We start from the raw sequence: 21474 nt of genomic DNA, 5'->3' as shown, positions 1-21474 counted from the left end.
AGTTGTCTTGAGATATTTCATTGCTGCCATCAGGGCTAGAAATTTCTTTTCTAAAAAAATACAAGTCAGTCAACTTTCAGGTAATAACACAATCCCACCAGTTAGGGGCTTTAAGAATAACCCCAAAATTGCAAGATTCCTGATAAAAATCATGAGTTTAGAATACAATTTCTTAAAGAATACAATAATCCTTTAATGCAATCACAGCCGAGGCTGCTAATGTAGCGAAAGACAGTGCACCACCCAAAAACACTTTCACTTTCCATTCGCTGGCCTCTCCATGCCACACCACCCACCTGAAACCATACAAACTCTCTCCCTCTCTCACACACACTGTAGCATGGCGGGCACTCACCACCATGGTGCTTCCTGCTGTTCATCTGGGAATTAGCTCAGTTCCAGCACCTCCTGCTAACCAGTGTCTTCCTACCGGTGCCTGCTTCCTTCTGATCTCCACCACTTATAGCACTTCAGGCCCCGCGTCCCTCCCGGACCCTGGTGCCCCTTACTTTGGGGTGCTGCCCCACAGCAGTGCCCCACAGTCTGGGTCTCCCCTCCCCAAGGAACCCCAATCCCCTAAGCCCACCTTGCCTCAGTGACCCACTGCCAGTACTCATCTAGCCCCTTCACTCAGGGGCAAACTGCAGTCTGAAGTGGCCACTCATCATCAGCAAGGGGGGTTGGACCTGCTGCCTTTCTAGCCCCAGCTGCCTCCCTGCAGCCCAGGGCTGGCCCACAACATTTTGGCACATGAGGCGGGGAGCTCAAATGACGCCCCCATGACGCCTCGCTTGGGCCAAAACTTTGAAAGGTCTCAATTCTGCCTTCTTCCTGTTCTACTCCTCTCATGGTACTGCTCTGCTACCTACCCCAATAACAGAGAACTAACAACTTAAAATGCCTTGTTCAAAAATTTAAGTAACACTTAACTTTCAAACACCTGAACAGCAAATGTAACTTTCCTTGTCTGCATAGTAAACACTGGCATTTTTATCTGTTTGAATAATCAAAGTGGTGCTTTCCGTGCCTCCTTTGTTGCAAAGATTTGAACTGCTTTCTGAAGGTCCATAGTCTGGGCCAGCTCATGCTCTATCAAGATGGTTGCAAGGCCAACCAGCCTCTCCTGTGTCATTGTGGAGTGTAGATGTGTTTTTATTATCTTCATCTTGGAGAAGCTGCGTTCTCCACTGGCAGCTGTTACAGGATGTGTTAGAAGTATGCGCAGAGCAACAAAAGCATTTGGAAAGAGGGTGGTCATCTTATTTGTGCACATATATTCCAGAACAGCCTTTGGAGCTGATCCTGCTGAAATTTATCTTGAAAGGGCTTTCAGTCATCACCTAAATCACTTGCATTAATATCGCGTACGTCATCCTGTCTCAACACTGTCTCTAGTGTCCTGCATTGCTGATGTAGGTCTTCTTCAGGTATAGTGAGGAGTTTTGGAATATCGTACAACATCCCAAATATACTGCTGTGTTCCTTGAGTTGCATGAAACATTCTTCAGCTGACTGTATTGCACAATCTAGCACCTGGTTAAAGAATTCAACTTTGAATTGTTGTTTGGGGTCTCTTATGGGATTATCCCTTGCCTCATAATCAAAATGGCGTCTTCTTCGGTGACTCTTGTATTCCTGAATGGGTGGGAAAATTGCTTCAGTGTGAAGTTCCTCTGCCAATTTCTGTGCACTCTTCAGAACGTTTTGAAGTCCCTCATCTGACCAGTAAGACTGTAGGTATGACTTTGCTTTGTCCAGTTGTTCCATTGCTCCAGATATATCAAGATCAACACCTTGGAGTCTCTTGCTTATAACATTTATTTCAAACCATATGTCATGCCACAACACTAAGCCACCCAGAAATTTGAAGTTATATATGTTTCTGGTGATTCCATTTCCTTCTGCCCCTGTTCTCCCACGAACAGTTCCTGTCATAGCATTATCCTCCATAATGGCAACTATGGCATCATCTATCTTCCCAATTTGGTGTTTGATAGGCTTTATCGCCTCCACTCAACTTTCCCATCATGTGGCACTCAATGGTTTCAGTGTCAGAGAGGATGTTCCCAGATGTTGCTTCAAAATTTGCCATCAATGAGCTGATGCAGAGAAAAATATGTAGATGCTTTGAATTATATTTAAAAAAATCAGCAGCCTCACTAGAAGCTGATGCTGCATCATTGACCACCAAGTTAAATGAATGAACTGCATGGGACAAAAAAAGCTCGAGGGTTTAACTCTTAGATCTCTGTCTGTGCTCCTCTGTTCTTTCCCCTCATGTTGGCACCATTATCGTAGCCCTGACCTCTCATGTCAGCTATTGCAACTCCCGTATCTTCCAGCTTTTTAAGAAGCACGTTTGTCATACCAGCTCCTGTAATATCGTCAATGTCAATACATTCTAGACAATGCTCTCTGACAGTCACCATTGCAGAAACATTTTCACTAGGTTCTGTTGTTACAAAATGCACCATTAAAATCATTTGTTCCATATAGCTGATGTCAGGTGTGCAGTCCAGAATAACAGAGTAATATCTTGCTGACTTCAGATCTGCCACAATCTTCTATTTGACTTTTGTTGCCAGTAACTATATGATCTAATTTTAATTGTTTTGCCAAGGTAGTGGTGTGTGTACATTTCTTGGGTGGTGACTCCCTTAGATGCTTCTGGAGTACAGCATCAAACTCAGCCATCAGCTCCACAATTTTGAGGAAGTTTCCATTGTTTGGCACATAGAGCTGATCTGAAGTGCCATGCAGTGCTAGGTTTTGGGTAGCAAGCATTCTCACAATGGCAATGAGCCTTTTCAGAACATTTTGCCAGTAAAGGGACTCTGATGCAATCTTCTCTTGATGCTGATCATCTACGGTGGCCTTTAACCTTAGTCTCATCTCAAGCGCTTTCCACCTATGGAATGGCTCTCTGGTGATTTGCTGCCTTCTCATGGCATGCCAGATTTCTAGCCAGATTTTTCCAGTCCTTTTTTCCTGTAGAACCCAAAGTGACTGGAACATTAGGAGGAGTTTGCAACAAAAACAGTATGCAGCATTCTGGGTTTTTGAGTACATAAGCCATGGCCTCTCCACTTTGTCACCATTGGGGATTTCACGCCAGTAAAGTGTTGGATGGACACTTCTATTTTCATTGTCTTTGGGGAACATGAAGTTTTTCACTTGCTGTGGCCCATGCAGTACAAGGAAGTCCCTCAGGCTACTGCTCAAGTGGGTCCACAGTCCTGGATCATCTAGACTTAAGGAACTAAACTCAGCAGCAGCTGTTTCTTGCTCCTCCACCACATTCTTCTCTGATCTACCTTTTTTTCAGGTACAGAAGAGGCTCCTCCTCCTCCTCTCTCTCCCTGCAGCTCCTGCTACTTTCTATTGTTTCCTCTCACTTTTTCTCCTGCCTGTCTGTTAATGTCTCTTGTGCCCTCCTTCCTCCAGCACAGCACTCCACCATCCCTGTGCATCGCGAGCAGAGAGAATACATATGCACCAGCAGCAGACACAATTTGCTACACTCTGGATCCTAGTGGCACGCACACACACACACACACACCCAACAGTCTGGCACCTGAGGTGGCCGCCTCAGTTTGCCTCATGGTAAGGCCAGCCCTGCTGCAGCCCTAGTACCTTCCCTGGCCTTTAGCAAGGCCTCAGCCTGGGGACTCACCAGGCCAGAGCTCTTCAGCTCTGCCTGCCTTTCCCCAGCTCTGCTCTGCCTCAGGTACTCTGCTTGGTCTCCCAGGCAGCCTGGTCCTCCCTGCTCCCTAGCTGGAGCAAGAGTCTCTTCTTCCACTCTCTCAGCCTGCCCTTTTATCAGGGCCAGCTGTGTCCTAATTTGGTGCAACCACACCTATGACTGACTCCCCAACGAGCCTCCCTTGGCTGCTTTTAACCCATTCCTAACTGGAGCAGGGTGACCACCCCACTACACACACACACACAGACACACACACACTTTACTGCATATTCCTGGAGACTCTGTATGTGTGCATCACCACATACGCACCTCAGAATTTACAGTGACTAGATCCATTATTTTCCTTCTTTTCCCACAGATTTTCCCAGAAGCGGAGGGATGGCCATTTCCAAAGTATTTGGGGTCCTGTGGCCGGCTGATTGTCACTGCCAGCACCAGGCCTTTAAAGGAGTTCTACAGCTCTCCTCCTGAGGTGGCAGCAGATCTGGCTCTCCAGCTCCTCTCTATTGTCAATTCCATGAGGAACAATGACATGAACTATTTATTTTATTTCATCAAGGTTGATGCTGGCACATTTGGCATTTTTAACAATGGGCTTCTGTTCATCCGGGATGCCAGCACACTGGGAGTCATTGACAAGCAGGAAGGTACTCAGTATGATCTCTGAATAAGCATCTGTCATAGGAGGATTTAGCAAGGCAGGAGAAAAAACATCTTTCACCTGCTATGCTAGTTTTATTTAAAACATCAAAAATTGCTCAGTAAATTGGATAATTAAAAGTTCAAGAAGAGAAATTTACTGCCAATAAAAACAGAACCAGCTCCTGCAGTGCTTAGCTCTGTATTCAGAATGTTACAGACCTTTCACTGGTACCGTAAATGGTGCTGTGACTACCACTACATTAAAGAGCATTGGAACAGTTTTTGTAGCACTACACAGCTACACACTGGTAATATCTGTGCCTAGCAACAATGGACGACACAGCAATATTTGAATGCTAATATTCAACAGCTTCCACTTCTTTCTTTAAAAACTGGTGTCACAAAAAATTAATTTACAGACAGAAACTTCACAGGCCTATCTCAGTTTTAAATATTTGGCCAAATCCCTTAGATCCTTCCAGGCCATTTTATCCCATTGACTTTAGCATTATTAACAAAGGAAAACCCCTTTCTGTCAGTTTGTCTTCAGTTCAAGCTCTGCCTTTCACCAGGCAAACTGTGAAGTTAGACACCATCAAAACTAGAGCTGGGCGAAGAGTATTCATCTAATAAACTTAACACATTTCACTTTTTTTCCCCCACACTTAAAAAAATGCATTCAGCTTCTGCAGTCATCTGAATAATTCTCAAGTGGTCACAAATGTATACTGATTTTGTGAAAATCTTCTAGTGAAACCTTCAGTTCTATCTCTTTCGCATTATTGGTCCAGCTCCAATCAGATCACCTCTTGTTGAGTCTTACTGGTTTGGGATGAAATGGAAAATTGAGGCCTTAAGTACTTGCGGCAATTTCTATAGGAATTCAAGTTTCAGCTCAGTATTTACGTTGTACTCGAGTTCCTCTGCTATTTTAATGGAATGCATTATTCTTCTCCCCCGTCTGTAAAACACTGCGGGGTAGCAATGAGTTCTTTTCACCTCAACCTTTCAGAGACATATATGCATTTCAGAAGTGTGGAAAATGACCCTATACATACAGCCTACAAAGTGCTTTGGGTCAAAAGGTGCTAAATTAACCGAGGTTATTATTAACATAGGTATACACTATTTTAAATGACATTTTCTTACCAAAATTACAAGCATGTATTATTATAAAAGATTTGTACATTTCTAATAAATGTTTTTGTTGCCTTTATTAGGTCTCCAGATGACTGATGGGCAACAGGAGTATAAAGACATATTTAGCTGTTTGGCTTCGGACTGCCAGTCTGCATTTCCCTCCTGTAATTCAGTCACAGAGAAGCAAAGCCTCATCATGGTGTGTCAAGAGCTTCTGCCTAAGCTCCTACAGGGAAAATTCCTCCAACCTGTTCAGGAGAAAATAGACAGGTTCCTAAGGCTCTGTGCAGACAGCTTCAGAGCAGACCAGGAAGTCAGTGATGCTGCTGGAAAGTTGATAGAGCTCTTGAAATCTTTGCAATCTTGTGATTCCCATTTTGCCTACCGCTACCCTGACTGCAAATACAGTGACAAATACTAACGGCTGAGAGAAAGCTCTTCCTGAAAGAGTGGGGTGATGTGCAAATAGCTCAGCTCTCACAGAAAGTGAAGAGGCTTCAGGATGGAGATGAAAGGAGGATTCATAGAAGCCCTGGCTTCCTAGCATGATACCAGAGAGAGGCAGCACAACACATGCAGGGTTTACATCTGACTCAGACACATCACATTGGTGTGTTTGGTATGATGTGAAGTCTTCACTTAAATGTTATAACATTTCTTGAATGACCCGAGTTAAGAGATGAATAAATCTTATTAATGCATTTTGGTCTTAGAGGAATTTTCCATGGCAGCCATAAAGAAAAATTAAATACTAAGCCATCTTGGTCACAACTAGGTGGAGTCATATACTGGCAGATAACACAGATCCTGCTGATAAAGACTATACAAATTATATGAGATGGATGGAAACATTTAAGACTGTCCTTGTGGGGCTATATTAATGCCATAAAAATGATCTTCTCTGAATTGAATTATCTGATCGGTTTGCTACCATGATGTTACTATTATGATTGCCAATTAATTTGATGTTATATGGGATGGAAAGAAGCAATAGATAACATTAAAGAGCTGAAAGCTCCCCTTTCTTTTATGTCTTCATTTCTCTAACTCCCAATTGCATAGCACGATTTTTAATCTTTGCTGGGTTGAGAGATGGCAATTGGCATGTAAGGCAGTGTCTACACTGCAACGTAGTGCAGACTACACAGGTGTGAATTGCAGAGCACAAAGACTTGCCCTCTAAGTGCCCTGTGGGTACGCTGCTGGCGCAAACTAAAAGGCACCTATGTTTGCATTAACATAGTCCTCTTTCTAAGAATCCTTTTTTTTTTTTAAGACAGAAAAGCCCTCAGATCTGATTCAACTAAAGTGTATTTTTCACTTTCCCCCCAATACAATCCCAGGACAATTTTCAAAACAGTCAAAATACTTGTATTTCACTTGCAACTCTGTTGAAGGCAGACACCATCTGGCTTCAAGTAAATCTCCATTTAGTTAAATCCTCATGTTTGCATTGAAAAATCTCTTTTCCCTAGAAATTATGGTTTAACTCAAGGCATTTGTACCTTCGCAGTTGTGTTGATAGAGGATTAACTGCCCTCGTAACACCCCTGCGCGGCGAGGGAGTATTATTATGGAGTTAGGGCCAAAGATAAGTAAGTGTCTACATCCACTTGACTTAGGCACCACTGATGGTCTCAAAACCCAGCTGCCACCTAAGCCCGTATGTGCCTATGTTTTCACCAGCTGGCATTTGCAAAGCTGCCACCCCCCAGCTTGTGAGCTGCTCCAAGCATCAATTGTGTGTGTAGATTACTATGACTGTAGATTAAAACAGGGTATTATAGGCATAAATTAGACATGCAAATATACTCCCATTTTTGCATGTTCAGTTACATGCCTGATCTTGTGAAAATCAGATCCATGACAGTGAATTCGCTTTCCCATTATCACTCCTGACACAAAATAGTAAGTGCACCGTTCACTCTTAAGAAGTGGAAACATTTTTAAATAATCTGAAGGCAAATTTAGCTGGAAGCCCAGATATTATCACAGCAGAAATGTTTTAATATATAGTAAAAGCAATTGTGCAGCCCTCTTCTATGACTTCAGTCTATTTCTACACCATGGCTGGGTTCCAGTAAGGAGAAAGTACTGTTCGCCTAGACCCAGAAGGCTGATTAGCAATCTGTTTCCAACAGTTTTTCTTTAACCCCTTTCTATCTAAAAAATTTTCAGTCTGTGATTTTACTTGATAATTAAACAAATTAAATATGTCTGCCCCCTACCATCAGTAGCAAGAATTTCTGTAGTGAAGGGGGAACTTCCTTGCCATCCTGTATTCAAGGAACAATGCATTTAAAAAGAGGAACAAAATCTTGTATTTAGTTTTATCAGAAAAAAATTAATTGTTGCCAGTGAAGGTAACTCTAGGATCCGTAGTAAACTGATTTCCAATTAGCAATAGAAGTAAGGGTTTAATGCAATTCAACAGAGTAAGGCAGGCTACAAAATGTCAAGGAAGAGGTGGGCGAAAGATCTTGGCTAGGTCATGTGAGCTCAGCCAGAGAATTTCCAAGCCATAGAACTGTGGCAAGTTCTTTGAGAAATCACTTGGTGCCATGGTATAACACAGCCTGTGGCCAGCAGCACCATAACACTTGCAAAATTTCTTTCTTCCTTGGCAATCTCTTGCCCTAATTTCAAACCAGGAGCAGCAGCTTATTTCAGGTCCAAATGCTGCATCCACTGACACAGTTGGGAGCTTTTCCATTTGCTTCAGTGGGAGGAGGATCAGGTCCCCAGATACCAGCCCAGCTAACATTGTATCCTAAAATATGATACACAAAAATGAAAACTGCAATATTCCTGCATTGCCAGATGCACAAGAACAACTTTAAGCTAAGAGAAGCTTTTAGACATACAGCATCTGTTCTTACAGGGCCTGATCCAAGTCCATTAAAGTAAATAGGAGTCTTTCCATTGACTTCAGTGGATTTTGGTTCAGGCTCATAAAAGCTTTTCTTGGTTCGCCTCAATATACATGAGAAATGTAACAAAGCAGTACCCAAGTACTGTGAGTTCAATACTTGAGGGGGCCACTTAGGGAACTAGAGTAACAATCTACCAGGGGATTAGTCTTGCTTTGAGCAAAGGGTTGGAGTAGATGACATCCTGAGGTCCTTTCCAACCCTAATATTCTATGTTTTTTTTTTTTTTTTTAAGGAATTAGAGCTTTGTTCCCAATAAGTTTTCCTTTGAGTGTGGTGACTTAGGAAGACTGGACTCACATAAGAGTAGGGCTGTGATGTGCCAGCCACCAAATTAGTTTATGGCTTTCAGAGCAATCACTGTCCTAAAATGAATCTCTAAAGAGTGTTTCTTTGTTCTTTTGACATTGCCAATTTTTTTTTTTTTTTTGGCAGTCAGACTAGGGAATCACTGCCCACCCTTTAGAAACTGATTCAATCAGGCCTTGAAGCATTAGTAAGCCAGGCTCCAAAAGATTGTGAAATTCATTTATAAATGGCAATTATTTTAAACCTAACCCCTCCTAAAAGTTCTCTCTTGAGTGACTTTTTCCTCAAAGCTGAGTTATTTCTGACAGCAAGTTTGTGCTGGTCTTACACACTGTTCCTGACATAACTTTAAATGTGCTTTGTCCTATAAGCAGCAGCTGTTGTCTCCAGATCGGGCTAATAAATGCAACAACTTTTGCGGTAACTTAGCATTCCTTCAGAATGCTTCCTTTATACACAGGCACCTACATTTTGCAACCTTCTGTGGACTGCCCCCAGGCAGAGGACCCTGGACTTCCAGGATCTGAGACCCTGAAGCAGTCTGCCCCAGAGCTGGGAGTCCAAAAGCCCTGGGAGCTCTGGCTCAGCAGCAGTGCTCCCAGGGCTTCCAGGCTCCCTGCCAGAAGGGCCTGGGACAGCTTCCAGGATCTGCAGCATGTGTCAGTGTTTCTGAAGTGATTTTTTTTTTTTCAGGATTTCCAGTTTGTGCGAAATTTTGAAAAATGTGATTTAGTTCTGACTCAGAATGGAGCCAAATTGTGAAATATTGAGATTTCCCATGAAGCAGGAAATCCTGAGTTTTAGCTCTACTGGAGACTTCCTCACTGTCCTTTGTCCCAGTTTTTTGTTTAAAAGTCGGCTTCGTGGCAACAGAGTCTACCAATACAAATATAGCTTTCCTGGAATAGCTTCTTTAATGGCCTATTCCAATAAGCTCATGTCTCTCTGGGACAGCACTTGGATATACGAGCCTTTAGCAAGTGTTATTCCCCTTTTTTCATCCACCCTAAATAATTGTTTTCCTTCACTTCTCTCCTAAATCCTTCTTGTTCTTCCAAATTTCACTCGATCAGTTACATAAGATCAGCCATCCTGGGTCAGACCAATGGTCCAGCTAAACCAACTAGCCTTTCTCTGACAGTGGCCGCTACCGGAGCTTTTGGGGGAGCATATAGTTGAAGTGACCCCTCCCCACCCAGCTTCTGGCAGTCAGACATTTAGGGTCACTCTGAGCATGTAGTTGCATCCCTGATCATCTTGGCTAATAGCCATTGATGGATCCATCTTCCATGACTATATGTAGTTCTTTTTTGAACCCGGGGCACTTTTGGACATCCCATGGCAATGAGTTCCACAGATTAAGCATGCACTGTGTGAAAAAGTACTTCTTTTTTTTTTCATATTAAACTGGCTGCCTCTTAATTTTATCAGATGACCCCTGAATTTCATATCATGGGAAAGGGTAAAAACACTTCTGTATGCATTTTTCCACGCTATTCATGATTTTATAGACCTCTATCATATGCACCCTTAGTTGTCTCTTTTTGTAAACTGAACAATGGCATTATAATATTTTCTGTCTTATTTTCTATCCCTTTTCTAATAGTTCATAACATTCTGTTAGCCTTTTTGATTGCTGCTGAGCATTGAGCCAAAGTTTTCAAAGAACTATACACAGCGATTCCAAGATCTCTTTCTTGAGTGGAACAGCTCATTTAGAGCCCATCACTGTGTGTGTAAAATTGGGGTTATTTCTTCCAATGTGCATTACTTTGCACTTATCAATGTTGAATTCCAATTGCCATTTTGTTGCCCAGTCACCCAGTTTTATGAGATCCCCTTTAACTCTTTGCAGTCAGATTTAGACTTAACTATCTTGAATAATTTTGTATCATCTGCAAACTTTGCCACTTCACTATTTATGCCCTTTTCCAGATAATTGAACAGTACAGGTCCCAGTATATATCCTGTTTACTTCTCTCCATTGTGAAAACTGACCATTTATTTCAACCATTTGTTTTCTGTTTTTAACCAGTTACTGATTCAAGAGAGAACTTTCTCTGTTACCCCATTACTACTTAGTTTCCTTAAGAGCCTTTTGTGAGGGACCTTGTCAAAAGCTTTTTAAAAATCCAAGTACACTATATTGACTGGATCACCCTTATTGACATCCACAGAGAATTCCAATAGATTGACAAGGCATGACTTCCCTTTACAAAACCCTTGTTCACTCTTCCCAACAAATCACGTTTATGTGTGTGTGTGATAATTCTGCTCTTTGCTGTAGTTTCTACCAATTTGCCAGGTACACAAGGTAGGCTCACCAGTCTGTACTTGCTGTGATCTCATCTGATGCCCTTTTAAAAAATTGGTGTTACATTAGCTCCCTTCCAGTCATCTGCTAGAGTGGCTTGTTTCAGCAATAGGTTGCATACCACAGTTAGTAATTGTGCAGTTTCGTATTTGATTTCCTTCACAACTCTTGGGTGAATACCAGCTGGTCCTGGTCACTTATTAGTATTTATCAATTTTTTCCAAAACCACTTCTATTGACACCTCAATCTGGAACAGTTCCGCAGATTTGCCACCTAAAAAGTATGGCTCAGATGAGGGGATCTCCCCCACATCCTCTGTAGTAAAGACCAATGCAAAGAATTCATTTAGCTTTTCTGCAATAGCCTTGTCTTCCTTGAGTGTTTCTTTAACACCATAGTCATCTAGCAGCCGGCCCCCCCCCCCGACTACCTGTTTGTCAGGCTTGCTGCTTCTGATGTACTTTAAGAAAATTCTTACTATTTTTTGTTGTCTTTAACTAGTGCCTTCTCAAATTCTTTCTTGGCCTGCTTTTTGTTTTTTTACAGGTGAAGTGTAAAAGGTCTGCACACCTCCCTATTATTCTCACTAGGATTTGACTTCCAAATTTTGAAAGGATGCCTTTTTGCCCCCAATGGCCTCCATTATTCTGCTGTTTAGTCATGATGACATTCTTCTGGTCCTCTTACTGTCTTTTCTGATTTGGGGTGTGTGACGTTCCCCTGGTGTTATCTGGACCAGTGATCTAATAGTCACTGCAATTCTTGACTCTGGAAGCCAGGCTTACCCTGCTCTGCTGTGAGAACCCCCACTCCTGGGCTGTCCATGCACAGCCTCTGGCATGTAAGCTGTTTGAATTGTGCAACCGAATGACACTAGCCAATATCTCTGGTCCCAGTCACAACCCTAGGAACCTCCGTCTTGCAGTTTCCAGTTATGCCTGCTGGACGCTGCAAGCTTATATGAGTTTGTCAATTTAACAAAGAAATTGATACGCTTCAAGCCAAATGCACTGCTTCAGGTAGAATAAACAAACACATTTATTAACTACAAAAGATAGATTTTAAGTGATTATAAGTCAAAGCACAACAGGTCAGATTTGGTCAAATGAAATAAAAGCAAAACACATTTTAAGCTGATCTTAACACTTTCAATTCCCTTACAAACGTAGATGCTTCTCACCACAGGCTGGCTGCTTGCCCGCCCTTCAGCAAAGCTCTCCCTCTCAGCACTTCAGTTGCTTGGTGGTGGTGTGTGTAGGGTGATGGAGGTGGAAGAGAGGGAGAGCATGGCAAATGTCTCTCCCTTTTATCAGGTTCTTTCTTCACTCTTGGCTTTACCCTCCCCCCACATTCAAAGTCAGGTGAGCATTACCTCATCACAGTTCCAAACTGACCAAAGGACCAGGGGAGGGGGTGGGGGGTGAGTCACTCAAGAGTCCAACAGATACTTTGTTGCTGCCTAGGCCTGTGTCCTTTGTGCCTGTGAGGCTGGCTGGGTTTGTCCCATACATGCCCTGATGAGGTGTGAACCTTTTGCAGAGGTTTTGCCTGGGCTTGTTTTAGGCTATGAGGACACATTTTCAGCCTCATAACTATATACATGAAATTACAACCTTACTATAACAATTACTATAACAACAATGCTCAGTGTATCATGAGCCTTCCGAAGCTCCCTCAGACTGAGGGTACAGGGGTTATGACAGCTAAGCAATGAGGATTCCTATTGTTGGGGATTTAGGATGTCACATGCCCTGCAGGGAATGTATTGCAGCTAAACAACATTAGCCTCCTGTTATAAAGACAAACTCCCTTGCTTTAGGACGGGTGCATTTTTAAGACATCAGGATTGAGTGTAAGTACATTGTCTGAATATTACTAACATGGAGTGATGCACATGGTGACATCATCATTTGCAAGTAAACTTTACACATCTCAAATGAAAGTTTTTTCTCCTCCCAAATTCGGAAAATCAACCGGCACTCATTTAGTACTAAAACACATGCCACATTTGGTTCTCCTAGAACGGAATCAGTTTTTGAGTTATTTGCATGCAAGGAAATGCTTAAAATTATTCATAAAAATTTAAATTTTTAACCTGTAAATTAGATTTCTGTATCTCTCACTGAATGACTAATTCAGAAATGATAGATTGTTCTTCCTTCTCTATTTGGACAAGCAAGAATAAAAGTTTGACAGCCTTCTAAAGTTTCCTTTCACCATATCCTGGTCTTGTCACCAGTTTAACCTTCCATACTTGTGCAACTAGTATATCTGTCAAAAGTAATTCTATTTTTCCCCGTAATGGAAGCAATAATAGACATACAGGCTATAAGCCTTTCCCCTCAAGGTCACAAACATCATGGGAAACAAAAAGAGCCATTTAAATTTAAGGAAAACCTAACCCATACATCAAAACCACTTCTTTCAAAATATTTGCATCTTTAATTAGTTCTCTGCAGAATGGGATATTCTCAGAATTCTCAACCCCCAGGAGTTATAAAATCCTAGGTCAGGACCAAAATATCATGAGATTTTTATGAATAATAAACTGTAGATGTTTTTTATTTGCATTCTGGATGCACTTGGATCATGTTTGCAAGCTATTGCCCGTAATGAGGAGTTCTAGAAACTGAGAGAGAGAGAGAGCGCTGAGATTCTTTCAATCATATGAATCTGGAAACGAGGGCCTTAAAACTAACATAAAATTGATGATAAAATCAGGAGAGTTGGCAACACTCCATGATTTTGAACTTGTTCACTTAGATGCATGAATTCGATTAACTGGTAATTTTTGCTATTTTTATCCCGTCAGTGACTAATTCAGAACTGATGGGATCTCTGTAGCAATCCCCAAGTAAAAAACAAACTAACTAAAATGAATTTCAGGGAGCAGGAGAGATAGACGAAAACAACCACACCCAGTGACTGCTTCCATTGAGAACTCAATGTCCAGTCTATCATGTTTTAGAAAATGGGAAAAGACAACTACAGAACTGCCCAGAAGGATTGGCTCTTAGCCATGGCTTGAGTGGGCAACATTCAATCCAACCACCAAACCAGACCACACCTTTCATAATGAAAAAAGAGGCAGCCTCCTAAAAGAGAACGCAAGGGGATGAAGAGTGCTCTCTGGTGGATGAATGAGGGGAAAATATTGAATATATGTGCCCACAGAAAAGCTGTAAGAGGAAAAGGGACAGTGTGAATAAGCAAATTTTCAGCCTAGAAAAGAATATCTGTTCCTATAGTTTGATTTTTCTTGCTGTCTTTTGGTTCCTCCACTTCTGGAGCAGAGTTTGAGGAAGTTTTTCTTTCTCCACAGGGCTTTACTTTGTGCTGAGGAAATGTTTATTCCCAGAGAATTTAACCTCTACCAATTATACTCTTTACTCCTGGGGGGCCACACTCGCCACCAGAGAAATGCTGAAATACAGCAGGTTGTTTTTTAATTACCACTCTAGCAGCGAGGTTGGGGGTCTTTGATTGCTCACATTGGCCCCAGGAGTAATCAGCAGGACCAGTGGAACCATGGGAACTAGGAAAGAAAAGTTTTCCATATCAGGGAGAGATGATATAAGCTTAGCTTTGCTCAAGAGAACTGACCTGACTCCACCTCCTCCAGTCACAAACCCTCCTTGATAACGCCTGCACAGGCCTCACTGAACCTTAGAAACTGGTCAGTTCTGAAGTTAAAACTCCTCAGGATTAGCCAGAGTCACAAGCATTAACATCTTCTTTTTGTGACTTAAAGTATAAACTGCAACTGTGATTTTTAGAAAGGGCAAAGACTTTTGCAGTTGTTTAAAAGAGAAAGTGAATACGTCACTATATTCCCAGGGGCAGCACAGCTTTTATGGGAACATGAGAGGCAGGTTTTAAAATCCTATACTACTACTGAGCAACAATGTACATAACTACAACCCTTGCCTCACATTGTTCATTTGTTACATTACATATGAAAATAGCTTCTGTGACTAACCCCCATAGACATATATAAAATTCAGTGCATTGTGTGTTTTAAAAGGACCGTCAGTCATGCCAACCTTTTTGTTTTTATTTTCAGACTTAAACATTCAATCTGATAAAGGCACATCAATTTAATTTCTCTAGCAATACCTTAAAATTGCACTTTACCTGCTTTTTAAATTCTATGAAAAGTAATCAGACCAGTAAGAATGACCAGAGCTTCTCTTACAGGATTGGAGCCTCCCACACTGCTATTATTTGTGTACGCTTGTATATATGAAGAACAAGAGGCAAATTCAACTATGGGCATTCACTCTGCTCTGGATAAAACATGCTTCCACAGAATTAAGCATTATTCTCCCTCCTCCCTCAAGTTTCTACAGGGTGGATACATTTAAAAGAAAATAACATGGAATGTATGGAACTGTATCGGCTAAAAAATAAAGCAAGGAGATGATTGCTTAGGGACAGGAGAGAAGAAGCAGCTATTGCCCACTGGAAGAACTGTGGCATCAGGTACAGCCGTTGTATCAAACATTCTGTCCTAGTTATAATGTGTTAACTATTACCAGTATTTAAGCAGTGATTTAAAGACGGCAAAATGTCCACTGAATGCAGCAAAAGGCATACTTTCTAATGGGTTAAATTGAAAATTCCTGAGCAGGTGGGCAAGGAATTAGGACAGTTGCCCAAACCCCAAAAGACTAATTACTTCCTAGTTCAAATTCTCACTCACAGAAATGCCACTGTGTTAACCTTTCAGTACCCAGAAATATAGCGTTTAAAGTTCTGGAAAATCTAGACAGATTAAAGGGCCTGAGTAGCACACACCAAGACTGTGTTGGGCGTATCCTGTGGTAAATCCCTGTCACAAATACATTACACATCTCACTTAAAGCAACAACAAAAAAGAATCAAGGAAAAAATTCCAACAGAAGGGAACAGTCATAGATATAGTCCCAGTGAAAATCCACATAAATGGTTAATTTTAATTTTACATTCATACTCTCCAAAATCACATGTCTGCAACACTATCTACTAAATTTCCAGCAACAAATAGGATTGGGTGTCAAATATTTAATAAGACCCAGCTTTCAAGTCTGAATCTCCCTGTGCTAAGAGAGGCAGACAAGGTAAAGAAGCTAAATTACACTTACTGGTGCCCTGCAAATACATTCCTCTTCCTCTGAGGCACAGTCTCACAGCAACTCCCATCGAGGGACATTTTGATAAGCAGCAAAATGGCAAAATTTTAATAATTGCCAATCCACCCAGGTTCCCCCTGCAAAGCAGTGGACAGATGTAACTTCATAAGAAAGCAGTAATTGTAAATTCCAGAAGCAGAAGAATATTTTTTACAAATCCATAAATCTGAATAAAACACAGCAGAATTCTGTAGCCATAATAGTTTAAGAACATCAAAAGAACTTCAGAAGATATTTAACCTTTTTTCTTGAGCAAGTGACATTACTTTTTAGAGTACCAGACAATAGAATATTAGGTCTAACAAAACATTGTCCATTTAAGAAAAAATCATGTTACCTTAACATACCAAGCTTTACAGATGAACAGGACTATATGAGAGCCAAGTATTATTTCATTTTGAATTATTAAAAATACTGTACACAAAGTAATGTGCATTTACAGCTAGCTCTTTGTTTTCATCTTTGTTCAGCTATGAAGAAGAGTTGCCTTAACACACCACCAATTTGGTGCTAGCTTTGGGAACACAGCCTAAAATACTTAATATTTATAAGCAGGCATTGGGGAAATCCAGGAGACGAACTTGTGAAAATTGCTTCCTTATACAAAAATACACACACGATACTCTCAGCCCATTCACCCACCTTATTTTCTTAAAGCTTATTTTTCTTATTGGGAATTTGGGCATAGAATGTTGGGCTGTGCAAAGCTTGCCATGTTTAGTTCACACAGCTTCTTGAATTGAAAATGTTGAGTTCAGTTGCATAGACTTGAACGTTCTAACCTCCTCTCCAGAAGGGGCCCAGAACCAGAGCTGGTCACACATTTTCTGAAAAAAAGAGAATTTCTTTGGAAAACGTTGATTTGTCAAACCTGAAATGTTTTGCGGAAATGTATCAGTTCACTGAACTTTCAACAAATCTCAGGCGGGCCTCTGATGGGACCCTGCCTGGTTTCCTGCCTGATGGGCTGCTGGGGATCGCAGGCTTCCAGCATTCACAGCTCCTGGGTAGCCTCACCTGGTGGACTGTCCCAGGGACCTCGGGGTTTACAGATGCCTGGGACAGATGGTTCCTCCGACTGCTTGACTCCCATAGCCTGGTAAACCAGCTGCACTGTGTGTCCTCAGCTCTGGGGCAGCCCACATAATGGGGTGCCTCAAAATTGCAGACACTGGGACTTCTGGCAGCTGTTGACTGAAACTGATATGATTATTGTCAGTTTACCAGCTGCTCTTCTGTGGTGGGTGGTAGCAGCAAAGCTGACACCAACTAAGTCAATGTCAGCCAGTGGCTGCCAGGGACCTCGGGGGCATATTTTGTTTTGGAACATTTTGCAGAATTTCCAGTTTGTGTGGGTATATATATATTTTGTTCCAAAGTTCAAAACATCCAAATATCCTGCTGAGCAGCAGTTCTGAATTTCAGCCAGCTATACCCAGGACTACTTTTGGTATGGATTGGTGGCTTGCAACTCTCTTTCTCTCCCTGACTTAGCAAGGAGGCTATTGAAGCAGATCATAAAAGAGACACAAGAAGGCACAGAAACCTCTAAAACCAGGAAGCTGGAAGACAAGAAAAATACCCCACAGTACAGTAAAATGGCGAGGTTCAAGTAGGTTATTTGAGTTAAACAGGTACCCTTCATACCCTGCATGCATCCGATGAAGTGGAGTTTAGCCCACGAAAGCTTATCTCAAATAAATTTGTGAGTCTCTAAGGTGCCATAAGTACTCCTGTTCCTTCAGAAAACGGAATCCAGTCCCAATGAAGCTATATCAAGGAGCATAAATTACTGCAAGTAAAATTTAAGGTGGAAATTAGGAGGACTAAGAAAGACCTGGAAGAGCAAATAGCCGAAGACAAACACAAATCGTTATTTCAGTATACCAAAACCAGGAAACAGACGGTGTAGTTAGTGTATCCACTGAACCATTAGGGAGTTAAAAGACCAAGAGGCATTGCACAGAAGCTAAATAGTTTCTTTGCAAGTCTTTACTAGAGAGGATGTGGAAAGTGAACTGTACCTACGTCCGGCTTAGACCTTAGACTTTATTACCTGAAAAGTGTAACAGGGACTGAGTTGTCAAAGGAAGCACCAGACCCAATTGAGTCAAAAAAGAACTCCCACTGTTAAAAAATGAATCACAAACAGAGTCCCCATTCTTTAATTTTGGGAAGGAGGAACAGAAGAGAAGAGGGTTCCAGATGAAAAACATTAATCTTAAAATACTGGTAAATTCCAGTGAAAGGGATTATTTTTCCTTAAAGGGAGCCCAATCCACAAACAGTGGATGATCAGGAAGTCTCAGAAAATATGATAAAAGCCAAAGTGAAGCAGAGCACAAAGAATCAGCAGAGCAGCTTTTTACTGTGCTTGATGTAGCTGGAATATGTAAGCAGTGAGTCTCCAAACAGGACATTGTACTCCAGCACCCATGTGCCTGAGGGATTTTACCAGATGAACGGTTTCTAAATGGTTATAAAACCCAGATTTAATTTGATGGGCAGGAACAGAAGGGACTGGAGAGTCGAGAGGCTATACAGGCTGGCAGAGTAAAGGGCAATAGCAAGATGAAAAGCTATAGGACTCCAGACATTCTGTTCCCTACCGTGGACATACATCTGCTATTGTGGGAGGCTGCTTGGAACCACCTGACTTATTTCTCTGTTTCTATGGCAGCCCCTAATGCAGCTTGCAGCAGAACAGCTAACGTATTTCCAGGACCTTCTTGTTTGTCATGGAGGCCTGCCACTGCAGGAAGAAGTTGACAGGAAGCTACAGATCTGGCTCGAGACCATCCTCTTGTTGTCAAACTAAGGCCCTGAGCTTGAGCACAAAAGTTCCGACTACCTTCACTGTCGGCAAGAAAGAACTGAGGGTGGGGGGGAGCCCGCGGCTCCCCTTATAGCACGATATACAGGCGTCACTCCAGGGGTCACAGCGGTACTCCCCCCTACGGGTACTGCTAAGGGAAAAACTTCCGGCACCGGTGCACGTGGTGAGCATGGACACCTACTGTGGAATACACAGGAGCAATCACTCAAAGAAGAACACTTTTTAATATATTTAACACCATTATAAATGCTGGAGGCAATGCAGGGTTTAGGGTGGAGGCTGACAGCTCGCAACCCCCCTTGTAATAACCTTGCAACCCCCTGAGGGGTCCTGACCCCCAGTTTGAGAACCCCCGGCTCTTGAGTCTTTCAGTCTATGGAGTCTCTTATCCATCTTATCGGAAAAGAGGGCCGAACCCGTGAAGGGGAGGTCCTGGATTGTTTGCTGGACCTCATGGGGCAGACCTGCAACTAGGAACTCCTCCTCATCATAGGCACCAACTACATGGGCGTTCCGGGGATGGCACACCCACGGGGAAAAATAAGTGGGTCCTCTGCACCCACCAGCAGCCAAGCTCCCCGCTCCACCTCACCTCCTCCTCCAAGCACCCCACATCCCTGCTCCTCCCTCCCAGCATTTACTGCTGCCAAACAGCTGTAGCAAACTCCTTGAGGGACAGGGGAGGAGCGGGAATGTGGCGTGCTCAGGGGAGGAGGCAGGGCAGAGGCAGGGGCCAGGGTGGGGACTTGGCGAAAGAGTCGAATAGGGGCAGGGAGGGGGCAGAAACTTTGGGGAAGGGGTTAGAATGGGGGCGGGGAAAGGGGTGGAGACAGGGCAGGGCCAGGGGCAGAAGGGGTCAAGCACCCACCGGCACCATTAGAAATCGGAGTCTATGCTCCTCATTACAACCCCCATGGCCATTGTACCTGAGGCTGCATCTGCTGAGTCCAATGTCGCCTATAGGGAAGCTTGGGAGCTCAGCTTTCCCTCCTCCACCAATGCTGAGAACTCTGCGCGTGAGTCCTGTGGCAGCAGCTCCACAAACTTGGCCATCACAGCTTAGGTGTTGTGTGCGTATCTGCTCACGAGTCTTTTTGCCTCTCTATTCTTAGGGGAGGGGCCCTGGTAGCCCTGGTGCTCTCGCTGATTGGCTGCATCAATCACCAGGGAGTCAGGGCTGGGTGGGTGTATAAATGTTCCTATCCTTTAGAAGGGACAAAGTACAGCTTCTCATTCCTCTTAGTCATAGGGGCCAGAGATGCAGGGGTCTGCCACAGGGTTTTTGTTGTTGCTGTATTGTCTTTATTAAGGGAAAGGCAATATGAGAGGGACTGGGGGGTACAAGGATGTCGACGACTGGGTTGGATTACTCCACCACCTCCTCCGCCTGTATGCCCATGTTCTGGGCAGTGCGACGTAACAGCTGCTGGAGGACGCTGTTATCCTCCAGAGCTGGGGCCATCGATGTCCCTGCTACAGCTTCATCTGGGGAGGATGAGGAGGAGAGGCTTGGCAGCAGGGCCCTGCTCGCTCCCTTCAGCACCCCATGGGTCTCGTGGCACATGCTATTCCAAAAGTTGTGGTGCTGGACCCATGCGGGACAGAAAAGGTGGTTACTCACCGTAGTAACTGGTGTTCTTCGAGATGTGTTGCTCCTATCCATTCCATGTAGGTGTGCGCGCCGCGCGTGCACGGTTCTTCGGAACATTTTTACCCTAGCAACTCCGGCGGGCCGGCTGGGCGCCCCCTGGAGTGGCGCCGCTATGGCGCTGGATATATACCCCAGCCGGCCCGTCCGCTCCTCAGTTCCTTCTTGCCGGCTATTCCGACAGTGGGGAAGGAGGGCGGGTCTGGAATGGATAGGAGCAACACATCTCGAAGAACACCAGTTACTACGGTGAGTAACCGCCTTTTCTTCTTCGAGTGATTGCTCCTATGCATTCCATGTAGGTGATTCCCAAGCCTTACCTAGGCGGTGGGGTCGGAATGAGACGTGGCGGAGTGTAATACCGCGGAGCCGAAGGCTGCGTCGTCCCGAGACTGCTGCACCAACGCGTAGTGGGAAGCGAAGGTGTGGACTGAAGACCAAGTGGCCGCTCTGCAGATGTCCTGGATGGGAACATGGGCCAGGAAGGCGGCCGACGAGGCGTGCGCCCTCGTCGAGTGTGCGGTGAGGCGGCACGGGGGGACACGAGCAAGCTCGTAGCACGTTCGTATGCAGGACGTCACCCAGGATGAAATCCGTTGTGAGGAAACCGTCTCGCCTTTCATGCGATCGGCAATTGCCACAAAGAGCTGGGAGGAACGCCGGAAGGGCTTCGTCCGGTCGATGTAGAAAGCGAGGGCCCTGCGGACGTCCAGAGTGTGGAGCTGCTGCTCATGCGGTGAGGCGTGTGGCTTCGGAAAGAAGACCGGGAGGAAGATCTCC

The 21474-nt window shown here is 43.5% G+C and overlaps 1 protein-coding gene across 2 annotated transcripts in view; it reads left to right on the top strand.

Moving 5' to 3' along the window:
* The window catches only part of DIPK2B (divergent protein kinase domain 2B), a 29043-nt gene extending 22556 nt beyond the window's left edge, over positions 1 to 6487 (top strand). For both annotated transcript variants that reach the window (XM_039513483.1, XM_039513561.1), the window contains exons 4-5: positions 4062 to 4350; positions 5566 to 6487. In XM_039513483.1, coding sequence (XP_039369417.1) covers positions 4062 to 4350; positions 5566 to 5906 — 630 coding nt within the window. In that variant the 3' untranslated portion in view covers positions 5907 to 6487. The remainder of the gene's footprint in view (positions 1 to 4061; positions 4351 to 5565) is intronic.
* Positions 6488 to 21474: the final 14987 nt, after the last annotated feature.

Source organism: Mauremys reevesii, linkage group 1 (genome assembly GCF_016161935.1).
Source record: "Mauremys reevesii isolate NIE-2019 linkage group 1, ASM1616193v1, whole genome shotgun sequence".
In the NCBI taxonomy this organism is placed as follows: Eukaryota; Metazoa; Chordata; order Testudines; family Geoemydidae; genus Mauremys; species Mauremys reevesii.
Note: the sequence above shows the minus strand (reverse complement) of the source record. Positions and strands in the feature narration are given on the sequence as shown.